The sequence below is a fragment of the Hipposideros armiger genome, unplaced genomic scaffold (genome assembly GCF_001890085.2).
Source record: "Hipposideros armiger isolate ML-2016 unplaced genomic scaffold, ASM189008v1 scaffold_324, whole genome shotgun sequence".
Lineage (NCBI taxonomy): Eukaryota > Metazoa > Chordata > Mammalia > Chiroptera > Hipposideridae > Hipposideros > Hipposideros armiger.
Window position 1 is genome coordinate 1,563,218 of NW_017731674.1, and position 19,824 is coordinate 1,583,041.

The 19,824-nt window shown below is 48.2% G+C and overlaps 1 protein-coding gene across 1 annotated transcript; it reads right to left on the reverse strand.

Annotated features, from left to right (window-relative positions):
* Nucleotides 1-6: 6 nt before the first annotated feature.
* Nucleotides 7-17,044, reverse strand: UHMK1 (U2AF homology motif kinase 1). The gene is made up of 8 exons (XM_019660701.1): nt 16,602-17,044; nt 15,272-15,564; nt 14,513-14,704; nt 12,954-13,048; nt 8,085-8,161; nt 7,851-7,949; nt 5,149-5,237; nt 7-958 (listed from the first exon to the last, which is right to left on the reverse strand). The coding sequence occupies exons 1-8, from the start codon at nt 16,867-16,869 to the stop codon at nt 812-814; spliced, it is 1,260 nt and encodes a 419-aa protein (XP_019516246.1). The 5' UTR covers nt 16,870-17,044; the 3' UTR covers nt 7-811.
* Nucleotides 17,045-19,824: the final 2,780 nt, after the last annotated feature.

Sequence of the window (19,824 nt, forward strand, 5' to 3'; positions counted from 1 at the left end):
CCCCGTCCAGCAGGGCACCCCTGGACGCAGCCGCGCTCAGAGGCTCAGCGGAGCCCAGGGTGGACGCGCCTGTCCGGGACTGTCCGGGACCTCTCAGGGAGGAGTGCTTTTCCATCGCCTTCCATCAGACAGAGCGACTCTCAGAAGTGGACGTCCTCTACCCTGCAGGCGTGGGACAGGCGGGCGGTGCACACACATGGCCCCGCCCACCCGGCTCCCACAGAAGTGCAAGGCTCCGATGTCCCCTTTCACACTCTCACCGCTCAAGCACACACACCAGACACAAGCTGTGCAAGACCAAGCTTCCGCTTCCTGCTTCAGAGCCGTCAGCTCCCACGCTGCGGACAGGCTCCCTGCGCGTCCTCAAAGGAGTGCTGAGGACTCCCGCGCCCCCTGGAAGCCCCGGAACTCAGTTATGACACAGTGGGTGACTGTCACCTGTCACTAACGGCACTGGGAGCCCCCAGCGCCTGCCTGACAACATAAAGGAACAGCATGTAAGTGATGTCACCCTCTGACAGATGTGCTGATGTTCACTGGGACGCGGTGACTCCTCCTTGCTTCGGGGTCACATGGGTTAACTGTAAGGTTACGGCTGGAGAGCGGCGCCTGCCCCCATGAGGAGAGGTGCCCACAGGACGCCGCACCCTTGCTGTGCGGCTGGCAGGCCTGGCCCTCCGCGCGCCCAGGGTCAGCAGTGGCCGCAGGCTAGCAGGATGAAACGTGGACAAGGTGTCCCCTCCCAGTGGGAAGCGGTGCTTCTGCACTTGGGTGGCGAAGACGAGACAGGACGCAGTCCGAGGGGCACCGGTTAAAGCAAGGTTTGGTACAGGTAGCCCCTCTTGTAGGCGGTCAGCGGGTAGAAAGTAGCCACCACGAACTTCCCGTCAAACATCCTTCCAGTCAGCAGCCTCTGGGCAGCTTTGGAGTCGCCAGCATTTGCGTACTCTACGAAGACCTGTGGGGACAGAGCACAAGGTGACTTGGTCTCCACCTACACTGGTCTACAACTGCCCTCCGTCCCCCGCCCTCTGCAGGGCTGACGGCCCGAGTCCCTGCCTGACAGACAGACCCCGGTGACAGCAGAGCAGCTGCTCTGCCGGCCACATCTGTGAGATTCACGAGTCCCGAAAAGCCCAGCAAAGGCAAGCCAGGTGGTGCCCACGCCCACGCCCAGTCCACACAGGCGAACGGCCCGCCAAGGACAGCGCAAACGGCCCCTGGACACCAAACCTATGGAAAGACCTGTGGGAGCCACAGCTCCAGGGAGGAAGACCTTTGGAACTAGGTCATTTCCCCTCCCAGAGCCTCTGAACCCCTCTCAAAGGAGGGAGGGGGCATGGCAGGACAATTTGTAAGTTCCTTCTGTCGATCTGATGCAAAGGCTCCAGGGAGGCGACATGACTTGGCAGGACCTGTCCTCAGTTAGCCGTAAATTTGTGACCCGGGACACAAGCTGCGTCTCCCGCCTCAGCTGTTACGTCAACAGTGTCCCCGGACACAGACTTCCAAAGGGGACGTCAGAGGAGCCAGTTTTAAGGAAATCAGTTTCTAGATTCTCAACTGTGGCTTGTGCCTTTCTCTTAAATCTGACCTGCCCAGAAGTTCCGGCCGGATGTGCTGTTTCACCCCACAGGAGCCCTTCTCCCACTTGACAAATCAAAGCTATTTCTGCAGGCTATAAAACCGCCAGGGCATGGGAAGGAGGCGCGATTCCAAACACCATCATGCTCTGTGTAATGAGGCACGTGTCCCCTCAGAAACGACGTCCTCGGCGAACGTCACAGATGACATCCACACACCTGGATGGGGCAGCCCACACTCCGGGGCCACAGGCCTGGACACACGTGGCTGTACTGACTTCCGGAAGCAATCAAGTGTCTGTGTCTCCAAACACAGCTGAGCACAGCAAACGTGCAGTGACAAGACAGCAGGAAGATACAAATGGCACCTGTGTGGAGCGCTCAGCACGCGTGGAGCCCGCGGACGGGGAGCCGCTCTGGGTGAGGCAGTGAGTGAGAGGGGAGTGGGTGTGCTGGCCCAGGACACGGCTGTCCACTCCTGGGGGCTTCATCAACACGGTCCCACAGGTCCTCCCCGCCACCTTCCAAAGGGTCAGAAATAGGACCTGGGAGTCATCCCCACTGCTCCCTGAATGGGGACGTGGGCAGACTAACTGGAAATGCGGAGAAGACTGGCTGAGGCGTAGATCACCGTGATGGTGGCCGTCAGGAGGGAGTGAAAGGCGCCTGGGAATCAGTAGGAGAGGAAGGCCAGCAGGGGACTGTACCGGCAGGGGGCTTTGGCACTGCATGTGGGAGCAGCGGTCAGGTTAGGGACTTGGTGGGATTCGTAAAAGAGGATGTTTGACATGGACAGTGTGGAGCTGAGGACTCGGTCCTTGACTCTGGGAATCTGTTTGGTTCCACTGACCCCATCTGGCACAAAGGGCCCTCTCTGGCACCGAACTGGTGGAAGAAATAACACTTCTCTGTGCTTTACGTCACTACAATCTGGAAATATTTCCCAAGCACAGGGCCAGGCTGGCTGCACACGGCCACTGGCAGCTTTCATGAAAGTGGCAGTGGCACTTCCTACGTGCTGAGGAGGCTCCTGTGGGCCTGTGTCCTCGTGCGGGGTCTCAGGCCCGTGACAAAGAATTCAGAGCAGTGTGTCCCCTGAGGACGGTCAAGCTGGACCTGGGAGAGCTGTGATGGCCCCTGAGCACGTAGTGCTGGGTGGGCAGGGATAGGCTCCCCTAGGCTGAAACAGGCCCATGGCTGACGGACTGGGATATCATCTGAGCACTCAGAGCAGAGGTGCTGGGAGCGAGAGGGGGTCTGTTGTCCAGCCCCACAGATACTGTCAGAGGAAAACAATCCTCCGACCACAAATCCTGCCATTTCTCACAGGACAAGCCGCTCCGTGAGGATCCTATGGGACCACCACGCTAAGTAAGGTGTGTGGCCGTTCATTACAAGGCTGTGCCAGCAAAGCGCGGTTTATAGGGTGAACAAAGCCGTCTGTGTCGAGGATGATGCGGGACATTAGGTCCAGGGCACAGGCCCACGGCGTGGCTTTCTGAACGACATGCAGAGCTGGGAGTGGCCGTGCCTTTCCTGCCCTGAGGATTTCTAAGCGATGCGTTCCTCTCAAAGACAGATCATCCAGCACCAAAAACTGCCTTTCACACACAGGAAGATCAGGGGGCTTTCCAGCCCCTCTGAAAACCCATCCCTAACCCGGGTCAGCAACTGGGAATAAAAGCACTTCCAAACGGCCACAGCAACGCAGGCAGCCAGGCTGTGTTTTCCATCTACCTGCTGAGAAGATGGCACCTGTTTAATTGTGTGCGATTTCTTTCAGAGCTGGTGCACCTCGTGTAGCTGGCTAAGACCCGTATTACCAACTTATATCATGAAACACATAATCTAATCAGCTGATGCTCATTTTACTCATCTCAGAAACGCTTAATATTTTATATCTCCTTTTCGACAAAAATAGAAGTGTGTGTTAGGGCCAGTTTGTTTCTAGCAACACACACGAAGAACATTAGAAGATGACACCCAATGAGAACGAGGAAGCCGCCTGAATGGTCTCACTGATGCCTAACTCCTGACTCCTTACAGCAAAGCCAGTGAATGAGACACACTTACAGGAGTGCTGTGCGTCCTAGCACAGATAACCTATCATCTCACACATTACACCACGCCAAACCAAAGAAAAAGAAAGTGTCTCATTTTCATAATTATTACAAAATTAAATAATTATATTAGAGCTGTATCATTTCAATCTTGATTGCTTTTTATAGTTATAAGATACATTCCATAATTTACTTTCCAGTGGTTTTTATCATATTCCTTAAAAACCATAATCTGTTAATTTGGACTGAAAATGCAAATGAACACAGGCTCTGCCCAGGAGGTAACAGATATTTCCAATAACAGAAGGAAGTCAGCCTGTGACCCCAGAGGCATCACAAGCTTTCACGCCCCTTCAAATGCTTAACGTAGCAGATTTTCTCTCAGATGGAGACTTCTTTTTCTTGTCACCTTAAAGCTGGGTACTTCCCCTGAAACATTCCTCCTGCTTTGCAACCCAGGCAGCCCCTCCCTCGCCCTGTCTCCACAGTACTTGTCACCTGAGTTCCTTTGTCTGCATGCATCCCTGCGGGAACCCAGTGCCACTCCTTAAGGACGGTGGGTAAACAAATAGCAGGTACATGTCATCCAGTCATCCACCCACTGAATGAGGTAACTGCTGTCATCACCAGTTGGGAATAGCTTTTCACTAAGACTAGAGTGAAATTCCTTTCATTTTTTTCAGTTGCTGAGAATTTTCAGAACCCTGAACCATAAGCTAAAACAATCCGCACAGAGGTGGCTTTGCCCTCCAGGGACACCTGGCACTGTCACCTGAGGGAGTGGGGGCGCCAGGAGCTGCTGACCATCCTCTGACGCACACGACAGCCCCCAGCAAGGAAGGCCCAGAGCCAAATCCCACCGTGTCGAGGCTGGGGAGCCCTGCGACAGAGTAAAATCATGTTCTGTTTCCCAAGAAATAACGGTATTACACACAAAAGGAAGATTTATCTTCTTGGCCATCCAATTTAATTTCGAATCGCAGCGTTTCGAAAGAGAACTCTGTGATCCCAGTTTTCCCCTACATTTTACAGATAGAAAAACTAAGAATCTCCACAAAGCTATTCGCGTCGAGACTGGAACTCAGATCGCAGGCCTCTCAGTCCAGAGCACTTTCCTTCTTTAAATTATGGCTGATAATTCCATCATAATCAGAATGGAAGTAACCTAAATGGTTTTCTAACTCCACTTAATGAGAACAAAATCAGGCCCAAGTATTTCTGTTGCTGAACCTGCCCTAAATTAGCACAGGATTCAGCTGGCAATCACTATTTACAATGGCTCAAAAGTAGCTTCATACCTTTAAAAGAACAAATACCAACTGATTGAAGATGCACTCATGTTACAGAACTCTTGGAAATGAGTGAAGAGTGCAGGACAGTAAGAACATCCGTAATGAGAATGTTGCAATCCTGACATTCCTGGGTCCCTCTCCCCACAGAACGAGGACACCCAGCGCGGAATTTTACAACCTGAGAATCCCAGGATTATGAAAACGTCCACGTACTTGTCCTCTGCCGGGGTTTTCCTTGGGGACCAGCAGAGACACCACCGGTCCATATTTCTGACACTCCTCCTTCACATCTTCCACAACATCTGCTCGTGAAAACACACAACAGTAACCATTTTGATGTACTTAACAAGCCTTCATTACTATAATAAAACTTTAAATCGTCAGAGAATTCAGAAATCCATATCTAAGTAACGAGGGCATGTTCTATACCTTTAAAATCAAGCTTAAGTGTAACATAAATTCAACACTTTTAATAGTTTTCTTTTTATATTTTAAATTTAACGTTTGGAACAGCTCACACATCCCCATGATTTAAAAGCCACAACAGTCCTCCTCCGCTTTCCCAGCTCCCAGTCCGTCCCTCCCAGAAGACAGCGACGGCTGCTTCTCGGGCGCCCTGCCGTCAGTGTTACAAGCTTATACAAGCAAGTACGAGCATATGTGCTTCTAAGGAGAACAGTCCACATTTGTTTTTTATTAACACTGTATCGTTAAGATCTTTCAGTATCATTATATGAAGTTTTCTCATTTGTTTTTACAGCTGTGTAGTATTTCACTCTATGAATGGTCAATATATTCTCTAATATTTCCCCTAATGCTGAACAATTAAACTAGTTCCAAACTTTTTGCCATTATAAACAACACTATACTATTGGTTGTCGGAAAAGTCATGATGTATTTTTTCTATGTTTTTTGTTGCAAAAATGCATCATGACTTTTCCAACAACCCAATAGATAAGCTTGTACATATCTCATTTCATTTGTGTATTTCTAAGCTGGCTTTCTAGAGATGGAATCGCTGGGTCAAACTGATGTGAATTGTAACTTTGTCAGCACTGCCAGTTTGCTTTTCAGCAGGCTCACCGATCTAACCCTCCAGTGACCTATAAGACTATCTCTGCTGTACCCTACCTGTTGAAGGTTATCAAATATTTTCTTCATTGTCAACGGGATAGGTAACAAAGACATCACAGTATGGTTTTAAGTAGCATTTCAATAAATGAAACATGTGTGAGATACTCTGGCACATCTTTTCCTATAAATGCTCTGGTACCCTTCACTCGCTCTCTCCTGGGTTCATTTAAAGGGCCTCTCTCCGTGAGAAGAGCTGAGAATATTTTTTCCTAGACCGTCATCTGTCTTTTAATCTGTCTTATGGTGGTTTTTGTCAAGGTAAAATGTGTTGAATTATCTATCATTTTACTGCTTCTGAGTCTTGTGCCAAGTTTGTAAAAGGCCTTCCCTGATCCGGGAATATCATTTTTAAAAATCTCCCATTTTTTTAAGTTAAAACTTTTTTTCTTTTATTCCCATCTGTCTGTCTTTCTTCCATCTCTGTTTTATTCCCTCTGTTTTTTGTTTTGTTTCTTAATATTGTAATCTTCACTTGACTGCGAGTTTATCTGGGTCTAAAGTGGAAGGTTTGGATCTAACTTCCTTACCCACCCCCACCAAGATGACAAGACAGAGGACCGGCCGAGTGGCTCAGTTGGTTAAGAGCTCACTCAAGAGTGCAAGCTCTGAGCAACAGTGTCGCCGGTTCGATTCCCACATGGGCCCGAGTGGAGCTGCCGCTGAGCTGCCAACAGGTGGCAGGATGGCTCAGCTAGGAAAAACAAGGTGACAAGACAGTTATCCCACACACAATTTCTAACTAAGCAAACTCACCTGAAAATAATTTGGTGGTATTTGCCAATGACTTTGCTAATCATAACCAACAAAGGTATTTAATGGTACTCTATCGTCTCTCGAACTTTTGTTCACGTGAGACTCAAACACTAAGATTTTATAACTATATTCAGATGACATTTAAACACTCAGTGCATTTTGGAGCAAAAAAAGAAAAAAAAGTTACACACAAAATGCCTAGAAGATAGTAGGTACAGTCCAGCCCACCTGCCTGCCCCGCAGTCGAGGCCCTGAGGTGGACAAGCCCCACCTGCTGTCCTCACAGGCCTCGTGCTGCTCCCTCTGGACCCCTCAGTGTCCCAGGCACCCAACGCTGACCAGCCCTGCAGAGGCCTCCCCTCTGCCTCTGTACACCACACCTTCGCATTGAGCAAAGCTCTGTTTGTTTCCACACTAAAAAGAGGAAACAATCCCACAGAGGCAAGTGCAGAGCCAGTACTCAGTAAATACATCTTGAATGAGAAAGTTGTTACAAGCAAAAAAGAGAGCTAAAAGAAATAAAAGCATAGGGCAGGACTAGAATAACCATAAGGAAAGGGGGTGCTGAAAACAGGAATCTTTGCTGACTTGGGGAAGGCTGTGAGACGTCAGAGACTGACAGGCCTTGGCCTGCTGGGGCCGCGTTAGCGAAATGTCCCAGGCCGAGTGGCTCAGACGGCAGACCTTTCTTTCTCAGTCTGGAGGCTGAAGCCCAACATCAGGAGGCGGAGACGGATAGCTCCCCCAGCTCCTCCTCTGTCTCTAAGGGCACTGACTCCATCATGAGGGCCCCACCCCCATGACCTCATCTAACCTATGACCTCCTAAAAGCTCCAACCACCTCCAAACACCATGACAGTGGGGAGCAGGGCTTTGCCACGTGCATTTGGGGGGACACAGTCGACAGCAGGAATAAGAAAGTGCGAGTGTTTTAGAGCTCGTCGAGCAGGTGACATGAGACTCCCAGACGGACGCGCGTGCGGCAGGCTTGTTAGGAAAGACGCACGAAGCGAGCTCAGGGCGCTGACCTTCGTAGTCCTCCTCATTCTCGAGGTAATCGCCGTCCAGCACGTTGAGCAGCCTCAGCACTGGGGTGGGGAGCACCACCAGGTCTTCCAGATGAGGGGCTGTGGGCACATCACAACACCGTTAGATGAGGGCCCCAAGGACTCACAGCAGCAGGCAGGGGCTGGGAGCCAAATGAGCTCTCACGTCCCATCCGACCGTCGGCGCCCAGAAACAAGAAACTGCGCGCGGCTCACCGAAAGGAATGCTGAAGAATGGGCTGCACAGCGCCATCTCGGCGGGGATCCTCCTGCTCGGGTCGTCGTGAAGCATGCTGAGGCACAAAAACAGCGAGTGTGACCACTACTGAACAGTCTTTGGAAAACACGGCCATTAAAGAAAAGAAAGCCTGGTGTCCATCACAGCATGAGTTACATGTTGGCATGACTTCCTGAATCATTCATCTCCAAAAAAATACAAGAGGTATTTATGAGCAGATGCTTCAATCTTCGTGATACATACCTAGGGCATGTTATATTGTAATTTACAATCATGATTTTTAGAAAGTGACCCACAGTTTATAACATTAAGTGAAAAAAAGCTAGATAGAGTAATCCAAACAAAAAAAAGAAAAAGTGGTGAGATGATTTTTGAATCTTGTCAAAATAGAACAACTTTAGAGTAATAACAATAATAGAGAAACCGGACAGCAAAATCCAACCCCATGGACAACATGGGACAACAAAGCTAGGTAACCCCAATAAACAACAAAATACAAGATGCGGGGGGCAGTCCACCCACAGCAGTCAGCCTTGCACCTCCTCAGCATCTATGGGGAGGAAGCCCAGAAAAGCAACAGCTACCAGAGGAAAGAACCACCCAAAACAGCCAACAAGTCCTTGCTGGCAGGCAAGGCGCCCCGAATTGAGAAAAGCAGTCGCAACCACAAGATCTGAACGGGTGGGATCCTCTAGGCTCTAGGACCCAACCGGCTGAAGCTCCCTTCTGGGGCACAGTCCTGCAGGGGAAAGAAATCTCGGGAACAGAATCCAAACTGAATAGGATGGGGTGGGGGGAGAGGGAGAAAGGGCAGGAAATAGTACAGGAGGAGAAGAAACAGCAGATCTCAGGGGAGAAAGAAACTTTTTTTTAACATTACACGAAAACAACAGAAGGAGCCCTGTATAATTAGGAAAGATATCTCAACTACACCTTCTTCTGTAAATGCAGGAATGTGCGTGCATTTTACATAAAAACGAGCCACTAGCTGCTAGATGGGGTGCAGCCCAATTCATGAATTTACTTAATGAAGCCCATCAGATCTTTCAAAAATAAAGAGCTACATAAAACTATTATAACAAAGCTCTTACAGAAAGAACTGCAAAATAACACCCTTCAGACAATCTATGCATGCCAGAAAGATACGACCACAATACAGATGAACACTCTAACCCACCATTTCAAAATGAGCTGAAGACATTTTTAAAAATGATACAAGACATAAAAAAGCAACATAACTCAAAACTAGAAAGCCTCAAAAATAAGGTACTAGGACTCGGGAAAAAATTAGAAATAAAAGAAAAAGTCATTTCATAAAATAACTAGAAGAGATACAAAGATGAATAAAAACAAGATAATGTTCTACAAATAAATAGAAGGCAGAAAGAAAATCTTTAAAAATCAAAAAGAAGGAATGAAAGAGATAGAAGAGTCACGAGAAAGTGGTAGTCCTGAATACACTCAAAGAAAACCCTACCCACATAAATATAAAGTAGGTGTGCCTACAGACCACCAAAGCAGAGAATAGAATAAACGCTAAAAACAAGATCTGAAAATACATTTTCCTGAGAATATCCACCCCAAACAACCCAAATCAAGACACACAGAGGGTGCCAAAAAAATGTATCCACATTTTAAGAAAGGAAAACTATATTAGAATTGTAATGCTCAATATATACCGATAACAAAAGCTGAATACAAGTCACGTTTGACTTCTGCAATTACAAGAGGTGCTCAAAGTGGTTCCCATCAGCATCCAGACACTTCTGATTACAGTGAACTACTGCTTGAGCAATGTTGACCAAAGTGTCTGCTTGTATACATTTTTTCTGGCTCCCCCAGTATGCTGGTAAAATCACTAGACTTTTAAGAAAAAGATGAAATCCTTTCAGCACATCTAGATAAAGAGACCAGTGCCTTTCAATATAAAGGCCATTAGAGTCCATCAGATGTTTCCACAGCAACACTACATGCTAGAAGGAAAGAAAGTAATATGTTCAAGACACTCAAGAAATGAAAGCTACAGGCCCAGTTTTATACCCAGATAAACAGACCTTCGAGCACAGTAAACACACTATTACTAGCATGCAAGAACTCTCAAGTATCACTCCCGCAACCCAGAGAACCAGCTTCAGCCCCTAACACGATGAGATGTCGCACAAGGACCAGCGTGAACATCCAACCTGTTTATATGACAGCGGCGGTCAGATGAGAGCGCGAACAGAGTGTACAGTCCGTAACGGCCACATGACCCGATGATCCGCATACAACTCTTTATAAAATGGGAAAAGTACATGCAAATATAATTGCTTTCAGTAATCTTATCAGGGTACTATTAGTCGGAATAAAGCAAATGAGTGTTTATGAAAAATTCTAAGTCTGGCATTCCCTCTGTCCTTAAGAACCAGAATTCTTGACAAAGAGGAGAGGCAGAGAGGTAAAAAAGAAGCTGCCGGTGGTCCTGAATTTGAACTGGAAGCATCAGGGTAACCTCTGTCCACTTGAAAAGCCTAGAGACAATGACCACCCAGTAGCAGGGAGTGTTCCTAAGACCATGACTTAAAAATACCCTTTCCCTAAAAGAAACCATGCTTCTTGGAGAATATGGAAACTCCCAGGCCTGGGGCAGGAAACATATAAGGTGAACTGGGAACAGCCTGTCACACCAGACAGCAAGGAAGTTATCAGAGGTAATAGGTCTGCCAGAGGCTGACATCCATCACAGAAAGGACACATTCAGGTCAATCCGGACAAAAACTGCAATGGACTGAAATATATCACGTATATGTCAAGTATATTCAAGTCCATTAGTTAATAATGACAATTTGAACTTTCAGGAAGGAGATCATCCCCGTGGGAGGGTGACAGGGGAAGAAAACTAGCAGAGAGGCAATCAAGCATCGCTTCGGTCTGTGGCGAACCAGATGGAGAACAAACGTCAGAACAAGCAAAGTGATGGCTCTAGGCACAGAGTGGTAACAGCTGCTAACACAGCGAGCGAACAGAGACACTCCATTACGTGCCTCTCGTGAAAGAACACAACACCGACAGTCCTGCGAAAAACCACCTTTTTAAAATCAATCCCTGTAGATACAGCTACTGATTTACAAGACATTAACAGACAAATGTTTAAACGCCAGGATGACATGGTCTGCAAGCATCAGACTGTGGACAACGCACTAAGCCAGCAGCCGGGCTGCTCAACGATCCACAACAGAGGAGGTGAGGAGGCAAGAGGAGCTTTTTAGACTAAAAGAGGCTTTTTTAAAAGGGATTTTTTTCAGAAAAACAACACTAAACCAGTGTTTAAGGATGCACACTTAGTTACTAAACTGTAATGAACATGAGAAAGTAATTAGCATAAAGTAGGGCAGTGGCTACTTCTGGGGGCAAGAAGGGGCCTGAGGCTGGGACGGAGTCGCAGCGGCAGTCTTCCGGGCGCCGCACCGCTGTGCTTCTCCACCTAAATGGTGGACAGAGCATCCCCAAGCCTTCGCTGAGCTGCACGTTCTCAGGGTCTGTGTTTATTCCACAATAAAAGGATCAAATAATGTGCCTGCATATACAGCAAAATACACAGAAAATACTGAAAGAAAATAAGTGCTAACACTAGAAATTGTTTAGAATTTTTATTTTCCTCATCAGTTTTCTGTAGGGTTAGTATTTAGCATTATTGGGTTGTTGGAAAAGTTATGACGCATTTTTACAGTGAAAACCATAGAAAAAATATGTCATGACTTTTCCGACAACCCAAGAGTGGGTTGTGTAATAATAAAAAAAAAAATCTGTGAATACTAGAAACCAGTTAATTTGACTTCCAAGCGAGAATCCGTATCACTTTTTCCCATTTTTTAAATTAGAGTTGGCATACAATACTATACTAGTTTCGGATGTACAGAATCCATTAGGTAAGGTTAGACTGCCTCTTTTCAATGTAAAATGCAACATGGTATCTTTACTATCAATCAGATACTAACAGCTATTTAAAACTAATTGTCACACACACCAGTGCAAGTGAAATTGGTGAGATCTGAGTAAGTTCCATGGATTGTAAAGTCAGTTTCTGGTTGGATGTTGTCCTAGTTACGTGTGATGTTACCATTGGACCAAACTGGGGAAGGGCACAGACCTCTCTGCAACATTTGGCAAGTTCCTGTGAAGCTAGAATTATCCAAATTAAAAAGTGAAAAACAAAAAAAAACACAAAAAAACCCTAATGGGATGATTTGTAGGGTCAATATTCCAAAGACACAGTAATGCTCTGACTTGATCAAGAGACCTACCTTTTTGCAACATACTAATTATTTTTCTTCATTTCTGGCCCAGAATGCTAGAAATGTGAAAAATCAACTATTGGATAATACACATTATTTCTTATTTTAAAATACCTATTGTGATTGGATCTACTCAGAAATCAGAAACACTGTATCTGTCCCCAGTTTTCAATGGAAATTATTTGAAGTATAATACATAACTACCTTATTTGAAACTTTTCTTGCTAATCCAAAGCAAACTCGATCATCAGCTAATAAAGACTCTCTCTCAAAGCCTAGTTTCCATCAAGTATATAGAGCTGCTCGAGTTCCGAGGCCAAAGGTACAGTGGCCCATCACCCGACCTCCACTGAGGAACAGCTGCCGGGAAGGGCCTAAGACCTGGTACTCATCAGGAACAAAAGGACATTCCTCTGAAAATAAATTTAGTAAAATGACTCAATCACTTTGTTTTTATAGACTATGTACAGTCAGATTTTTATTTCTAAGGAAGCAAAAACTCTACCTGATCAAGCAAACCAGAAATAATATAAATCTATCCAATAAAAAAAAGTTGAAAGCACACACGGTTACCTTTTGATAAGGTCTCTGAGGTGATAGGCTGGGATGGCGGCATTCACGACTGCTTTACTGGCAAATATGTGGTCAATGATAGCAGAGCTGTTCGCCTGATAGAGGGAGAAAGCGCTTCCTTTGGTTACTCAATTCAGTGACATTTACTTAGCACCAGACACACGGCACGGCCTGTTTGGGAAGTAAAACGCGACAGGAAGCCCCTCTTCTGAGAGCTGAGGGTCTCAGTGAGACATGATGTACAGACCTGGGCGCTTCTAGGGAAGAGGGACGTTCTTCCTCTGCTCTCAGCACCTGGCGCTCCAGGGACATTTACTACACGAACAAATAAGAAACAAGTACCAAAGCCACCACGTAAAAATGTGGTTTAATGCGAAGAAAACAAATGTGTGCTAGGTGACGCAGGGTCTCAGGGATGGGTCTCCACTGGTAGAAATAAACTATCAAAGAGGTAAGGCAGTATTTAAAATTGCATTTGTTATGTTATTCTCATCAGCTCTGGCCCAAGCACAAAGTCCAAAGGGCTCAACACCTAGGGTTGACGCTAGAGCAAGGACTCAGTCTGTGTTTGTGTGACATCAGAGACAGAATGCTTGCCTCGAGCACCAATGGCAAAGAATGAGGCTGGCTTTACTCACGTGGCCGCATTTTTTTGCCAAAAGTAAGCATTAGGTACACCAGTAGGCTATGAAAGCGTTCCTTCCAGGAACTGCTACACAACGCTGATGACAGGGGTTAAAAGAAAGGAAGCTCTGCTTGGTGTAACAGCCACACACTGTGTTAGGTGCCCAAACAAATATTTCATACCAAGCCAATAGTAACTCCTAAACATTATACCATTTATCAAACCTCTAGCCTAAAGGGCACTAATACCACCATGACATTAAAAGCCCAGGATCTGCTTGAAAACATTACGTGGTTAATTCTCAACTTACGAACATACAAATAGCTCATTCCTTCCCATGTCAGAGGCTGGGAACTGAGAACCCAGGTTCCCACAGAAACAGTGTGATGAGCAGCACTCACTCTACCAGCAAAGGTCACATGTGACACAAATAAATGTGAGCAGTGCGGGCCTGTGGGCAGGACACTCGGCAGGAGGAACAGAACTGGGGACAAGCCCGTGAACCCAGCTGTAGGGGCCGTGCTTTTCATCCGTAACAGGTTAACCGATGCCATTCTCACAGCGCTCACAGGATTAGTGCGACTGCATTAAAATACCTTAACTGCAAAGTATTAACTGGAAAGCACCGTGTAAAGAAAACCGCGTAACTCACACTGCTGCATTGTTAATAGTTTAGAAAGTAGTATAGCTAAGGACTAAACAAAAGCAATCACTTTGGCTTCTTCAGGAAAGGAAGTCATTGCACACTTGATCACACATCCGCTCCACGCTGGGCCACGGGCTGGGGCAGTGAGCGTGCAATGCTCACTAGCACGCCTGCACTTGTGGGGAGAGGAGCCCAACGTGCAGGAACAGGAGTGTGGAGGCGAAGCAGAGCCCCCAGCCAGAGCCCTATAAGCTGAGCACTGACCCCCACGCCACACTCTGCGGGTACCTTCCACTCCTGAGATCGGACTGTGTGTTTCAGTTTCATTCCTGAGAACATTTCCAGCAGAATGATCCCAAGGCTCCAGAGGTCCACGGCCGAGGTGCACTCCGCGTCACTCTGCAGGCCCGCCTGGGCCAGGCAGTTCTGGAGCTCTGCTTCTGGGGCCCGATACCCGTCTGTCTGAATATACTTTACATCCTGAAGAAGAAGAGTACGTGTTACGACCAGTAAAAATGGTTCCCTCTCCATCCCCCTCTCCAGTGCACTGCCCGCCACGCTGATGCCAGAGCGTAGTCCCCGGCTGCCCTAACTCTGCTTCAGACCAGGCAGCGCTCAGAGGCAGGCTGCACGCCTCCCAGACAGCACTCGTTTCCTTGGACAGTCTCTTGCCCGTCAGGCACTGCAGATAAATAGGACACTGTGCGAATGGAGGCTTTGCCAGAGCTGACACACGGGTTTTCCCATGAGCCCCAACTCTGAAGGCACCAGTCGCGGTAACTCAGCAGGTAACCAAGACACAAAGAATAAAAAGCAGCCTGTGTGGGTGAAGTACTCCTAGGAGCTCCCGAGTCCCCTGGATCTCACTAGCGCCCGACCTGACCCAAACACGTGTCCTCTTTTACACATCCTCACGTGCTTCATCCCCAGGTAGTTCAGTGCCGTAGAGAGAAATGCCTCTGGAGCCTCCACTGCCCCGCCTGTCATTCGGGTGTATTTGGCTTAGACCATGATTGTGGGAGCGGAGGGGGGGGGGGTACTTCTTACCTGATTGCCTTCTTTGAAGCTAAGTCCAAAGTCAATGAGTTTAAAACATTCATTCTCTGCACTCCACAGTATGTTACGAGGTTTGAGGTCTGCGTGGACATAACCCTCGTGATGAAGGAAGGCGAGGGCCTCCAGGACGTCTCGGGCACAGTGCTGTATCATCCACATGGAGCAGCCCTGGTGACTGGAGTACAAGAGCAACTCCGAAACACTGACATCCAGGAGTTCAAGCAGCAGACAGCGCGATGGCACGTTTGGAGAGAAGTGGATTGTAAAGACTCCATATAAAGTCACTAGAAAAAGAGAAATTACAGTACTTTAAAAATCAGACTCAGAGTAAGTTACTACTAAGGTAGAGAACTGTGCACTGTACAAAACCAGGGTAGTTTAGATAAGGATGACTTAGCAAGCGTCCTCTGTAATTGATGTTTCCCATGAATAAGACTTTGGGGCAACTGGGTTATTTTAATAAAGTGAGACAACCTTCAATAGCTGATTACTATTTGAAGACATTAAATTTCACAGTAATTCAAATCGTGTTTCGCCAAGCACTCAGCGGTGGGTGAATATGCGCTTAGGGTGCCAAGCAAATATGATCAAAAGTAAACATCCAAATATTAAGTACTACTCCTACGATGAATGTCACAACGTGCAAAAACAAAACTGAAGATTGGTTCTTGATCCAAAATAGCCCTCTATAATCTAAATATTAAAAGATGACATTAGGACTTTCAAGGTGACATCTTAACCTAATCTTGCAGAGTCAACAAGTCCTTAGGCCTGCAAAAACTACAAAAAAAAAATACCATGGTTATGTACACCATGTAGCCAACTTAAAAAAAAAAAAAGCAACACTAGTGTTAAATTCTTCTCCAAAATGGTAACGTAAAAAGGTCACCCTTCAAGTTATCCTCGCCAGGAAGTAAGACATTTTTATTAGACTTGTATAAGGGCCCCACGTAATACTGAGTCATTTCTCCCAAATCCAGATACATATGTCTGGTAACATCTACGTGACTTACTAGCATTAATGTCACCAGTCCCAGAAATAAATACCTCCCATTTTTCACTGACATGCAAAGATTCAAAAATTTCCACGCAAGACATGGCGATCTAGCAAAACCGCGCCTCCTGCGGCCGCCAGAGAGCGTCCCCCGCGCTAACAGGGCAGCGGCCCCGGAGACCCGGAACTCACGAAGCGGCCCGGGGCCCCGGGGCGAAGCGGCCCCCGGCTCGGCCGCGCGGACACAGCAGCCCGGGGAGGGGGCCTGGGAAGGGCCGGGTCGGCGACAAGGGGGGCCGCGCGCGGTGGGGGGCCGGCGGCGCTCACCGATGTTCCGGTGACCCTGCAGCTGCTCCAGCGCCGCCCTCTCCTTGCGGAAGCCGTACTCGGCGGCGGAGGCCGCGGCCCCGGTGCTGCCCGGCGGCAGGAACTGCTTGAGCGCGCCGGGGGGCGAGCCGGGGGTGCCGCAGCAGCGCACCCGGTACACCGAGGCCGAGGAGCCGCTGCCCAGGCGGCTCTGCACCTGCCACAGCCGCCCGAAGGCCTCCAGGAACCGCGGCGGCTCGGCGCCCCACGCGCAGCCGGACCCCGCCATTGGCGCGGACTGAGGGCGACACGGGAGCTGACGCGACGCCCGGGCAGCCGGCAGCGCCCGCGGTCACATCCCCGCCGCTGGACAGCGGCTCCGCAGGGAGGGGCCCGCCGCCGCCACCGCCGGGCTCAGGCCGCCATGACACCGGCCGCCATGACACCGGAAACCGGAAGTGGAGGCCGAGCGGGTCCTGCGGGCGGAAGGAGGCGGGGTCTGCAGGAAAGGTGGGCGGGGCAGGTTAGCCCACAGGAGTGCTCACTGCTGGCTCAACGCTGGCTTCTGGAGTAACGGAGGTCGCCTGCAGCCATCTCAGTCCGCCACCGAGGGGTTGTAATCAGAGTAGCCTCTGTGTTTATGTAATTCCACTTTCTCTGTTTCAAGCTCCAGTCACATAAATGGATCAAACTTAGTCTTAATTTGCTTTTTCTCAGGTTTTGTTTAAGGTCTGTGAACAAAAAAGGGGCAGCATATTAAACCTGACAAGCTCAGGGCCGCCCAGCAAGGTGGGCCTTACAAACTCCGTGCCCGAAAGTAGCCACACAGGACGGTCTGAACACAGAACTCCCTGATCAGGCGGGTCACGGCGGGTAGTCACGTCCCAGGCCTGCAGCTTCCCTGACAAAGGTCACCCCTTACCTTCGAAATTGTCCATTGTCTGTGCATCCAGGATAGCATACCTTTGAAATGTCAGAGTAATCTTCTCCAGACCCCTCAGGGCACACCCACTGCACCAGAACAGAGACTGCAGAACCCCTCGTTGTTATCTTGTTCCCCGAATACCACCTCTACGTGCCTCTACTTGTGAATTGTTGTTCTGACTCTTACACCTAAGCGAATTTCTATAAATCCTTTGTGTTTCATGGCTTCACGTGTGGTACTAAGCTAGTGATCCTAGCTAACTTACCATTTCCTAGTATAGTATGGGTGCTATATATTTTAATACTATCAATATACCTTCTCATAAGTTTTTACCTCATTTATTCTTTTGGAGAGGGATGGACACAGAGTTAGCAATGTGAGTGTTTTTGTTGTTTTGTTTTTTTGGTTATGCTGGAGCTGTGTTATAATTCAAAAAGTACTGATGGGATTTTGGCAAAGAAATGTAATTGGGGTACAGTGGAAAGGCGTGCAGTCCTTGCCCACAGAATGACCTCAGCCTAGAATTTTCTTACCTCCACGCTTCCCAACCCTTGCATCAGGGAGGTCTCGCTCATTTATCTCAGATAAAAGATTGCTCACTTTCTTTTTTTCTTTCATGCGGGAGTCGAACCAGCAACCTTGCTGTTAAGAGCACAGGCTTTATCCACTGAGCCATCCGGGCGGCAGCTCAGCTCAAGGTGCTGAGTTCAGTCCCAGCCATGGATAGGCGTAGCCCACCATGGAACAGGCAATCTTGTTATTAGGAGCACGTGCTCTCACCAGCTAAGCCATCCTGCCACCTGTTGGCAACTCAGCGGCAGCTCAGCTTGGGCGCAGCTCACTGGCCCATGTGGGAATCGAACCAGCGTCCCTGTTGCTCAGAGCTTGTGCTCTTAAGCACTCTTAACCAACTGAGCCACTCAGCCGGCCCAAAGATTGCTCACTTTTGCACACCCATGTTCATAGCATCATTATGTGCAATATCCAAAAAGGTGGAAGCAACCCAACCCAGGAGTTCACTGACGGATGAATGGCTAAACAAAATGTGACAAATCCACAGAACATGAAACATTACTCGGCCTTAAAGAAAAGGAAATTCTACAACTTGGATGGCCCTTAAGGACTTTTTATGCCGTGCAATAAGCCAGTCATAAAAGAGCAAAGACTGTATGACCCCACTGGTGTGAGGTGGAGCGGTCATGTTCAGACAGTAAGTAGACGGTGGCGCCAGAGTCGGGGGAGGGGCAATGGAGACAGCGTTTCATGGGTGCACAGTTCCTAGTTTGCAAAATACAGAGCACTCCATGGATGGATGGTTGATGACACCACAGTGTGAATTAAATGCCACTGAGCTATACTTTTAAAAGAGGTAAGGTAGTAAATATTGTTATATGTATTTTAACACAGTAAAAAAATGTTTAAGGACATTTTTAAAAAGGTAGTTTCCTCCGAGAGACCTTCCCTGACCCCATCTTGGGGGGTCAGGGCCCTCGTCACACAGCCCTGCTCTGCCTCACATTTCCACTGGAATGTCACTTAACTCCCTGAATAGTAACTACTCATCCTCCAATGCGACAAGTAAGCTTGCTGAGATGACACCTGTCTTAATGTTCATAGCCACCAAAATCGATTTCCTGTTTGGACATACAGTTGGATTACATATCAAACTCCCTTTCACTTAAGGATGACTCTGTTATCTTTAATGAAATTTGGTCCAAAATCATGTGTGCCACTTCCAGGCTCGGCCCTAGAAATTTCCTATGAGCGGTCCTCACACTCGTTTCCCTGGCCTGTGATATTGATGCCCAGAGAGAGAGCGGAGCCGTGCACTGGAGACACAAGGCCACGGTCAGTGGGCTCCCTGTGAGACCACGTGGAAACACGGACTTGCATCCAGGGTGCTTGTGAGTGAGATGTAAATTCGACCGTGTGTGGCTGAGAGCTGGGGAGTCTGCTGTACCCCAGCCGACCTTACTGACCACCTGTGTCAGCCACCCCCCTTACCTGACCCTGTTACTCACAGCTGTGTGCGCTGGGGCAAGTGGGCCCCTCTTGGTCACCCGTGTATTTATCTTCAGAGTGTGGATATAGGAAGTAAGGCAACACGCAAAGGCCCAGGGGAGGTGCTTGCTGCTGAGGACGACTTCTCTCCCGTGGCTGGAATGGCCCCGACGGCCTCCTCATTCCTGTCTTTGGCCACCAGCTCCTGGGCCTGCACTTAGCGTGCCGCATCCTTTAGAAGCGTGGACATCCGGTTTGGACAGGCCTCTATCGGGCAGCTATGGGGAGCCCTGCCTCTTAGTACAGCTACAGTTTCTC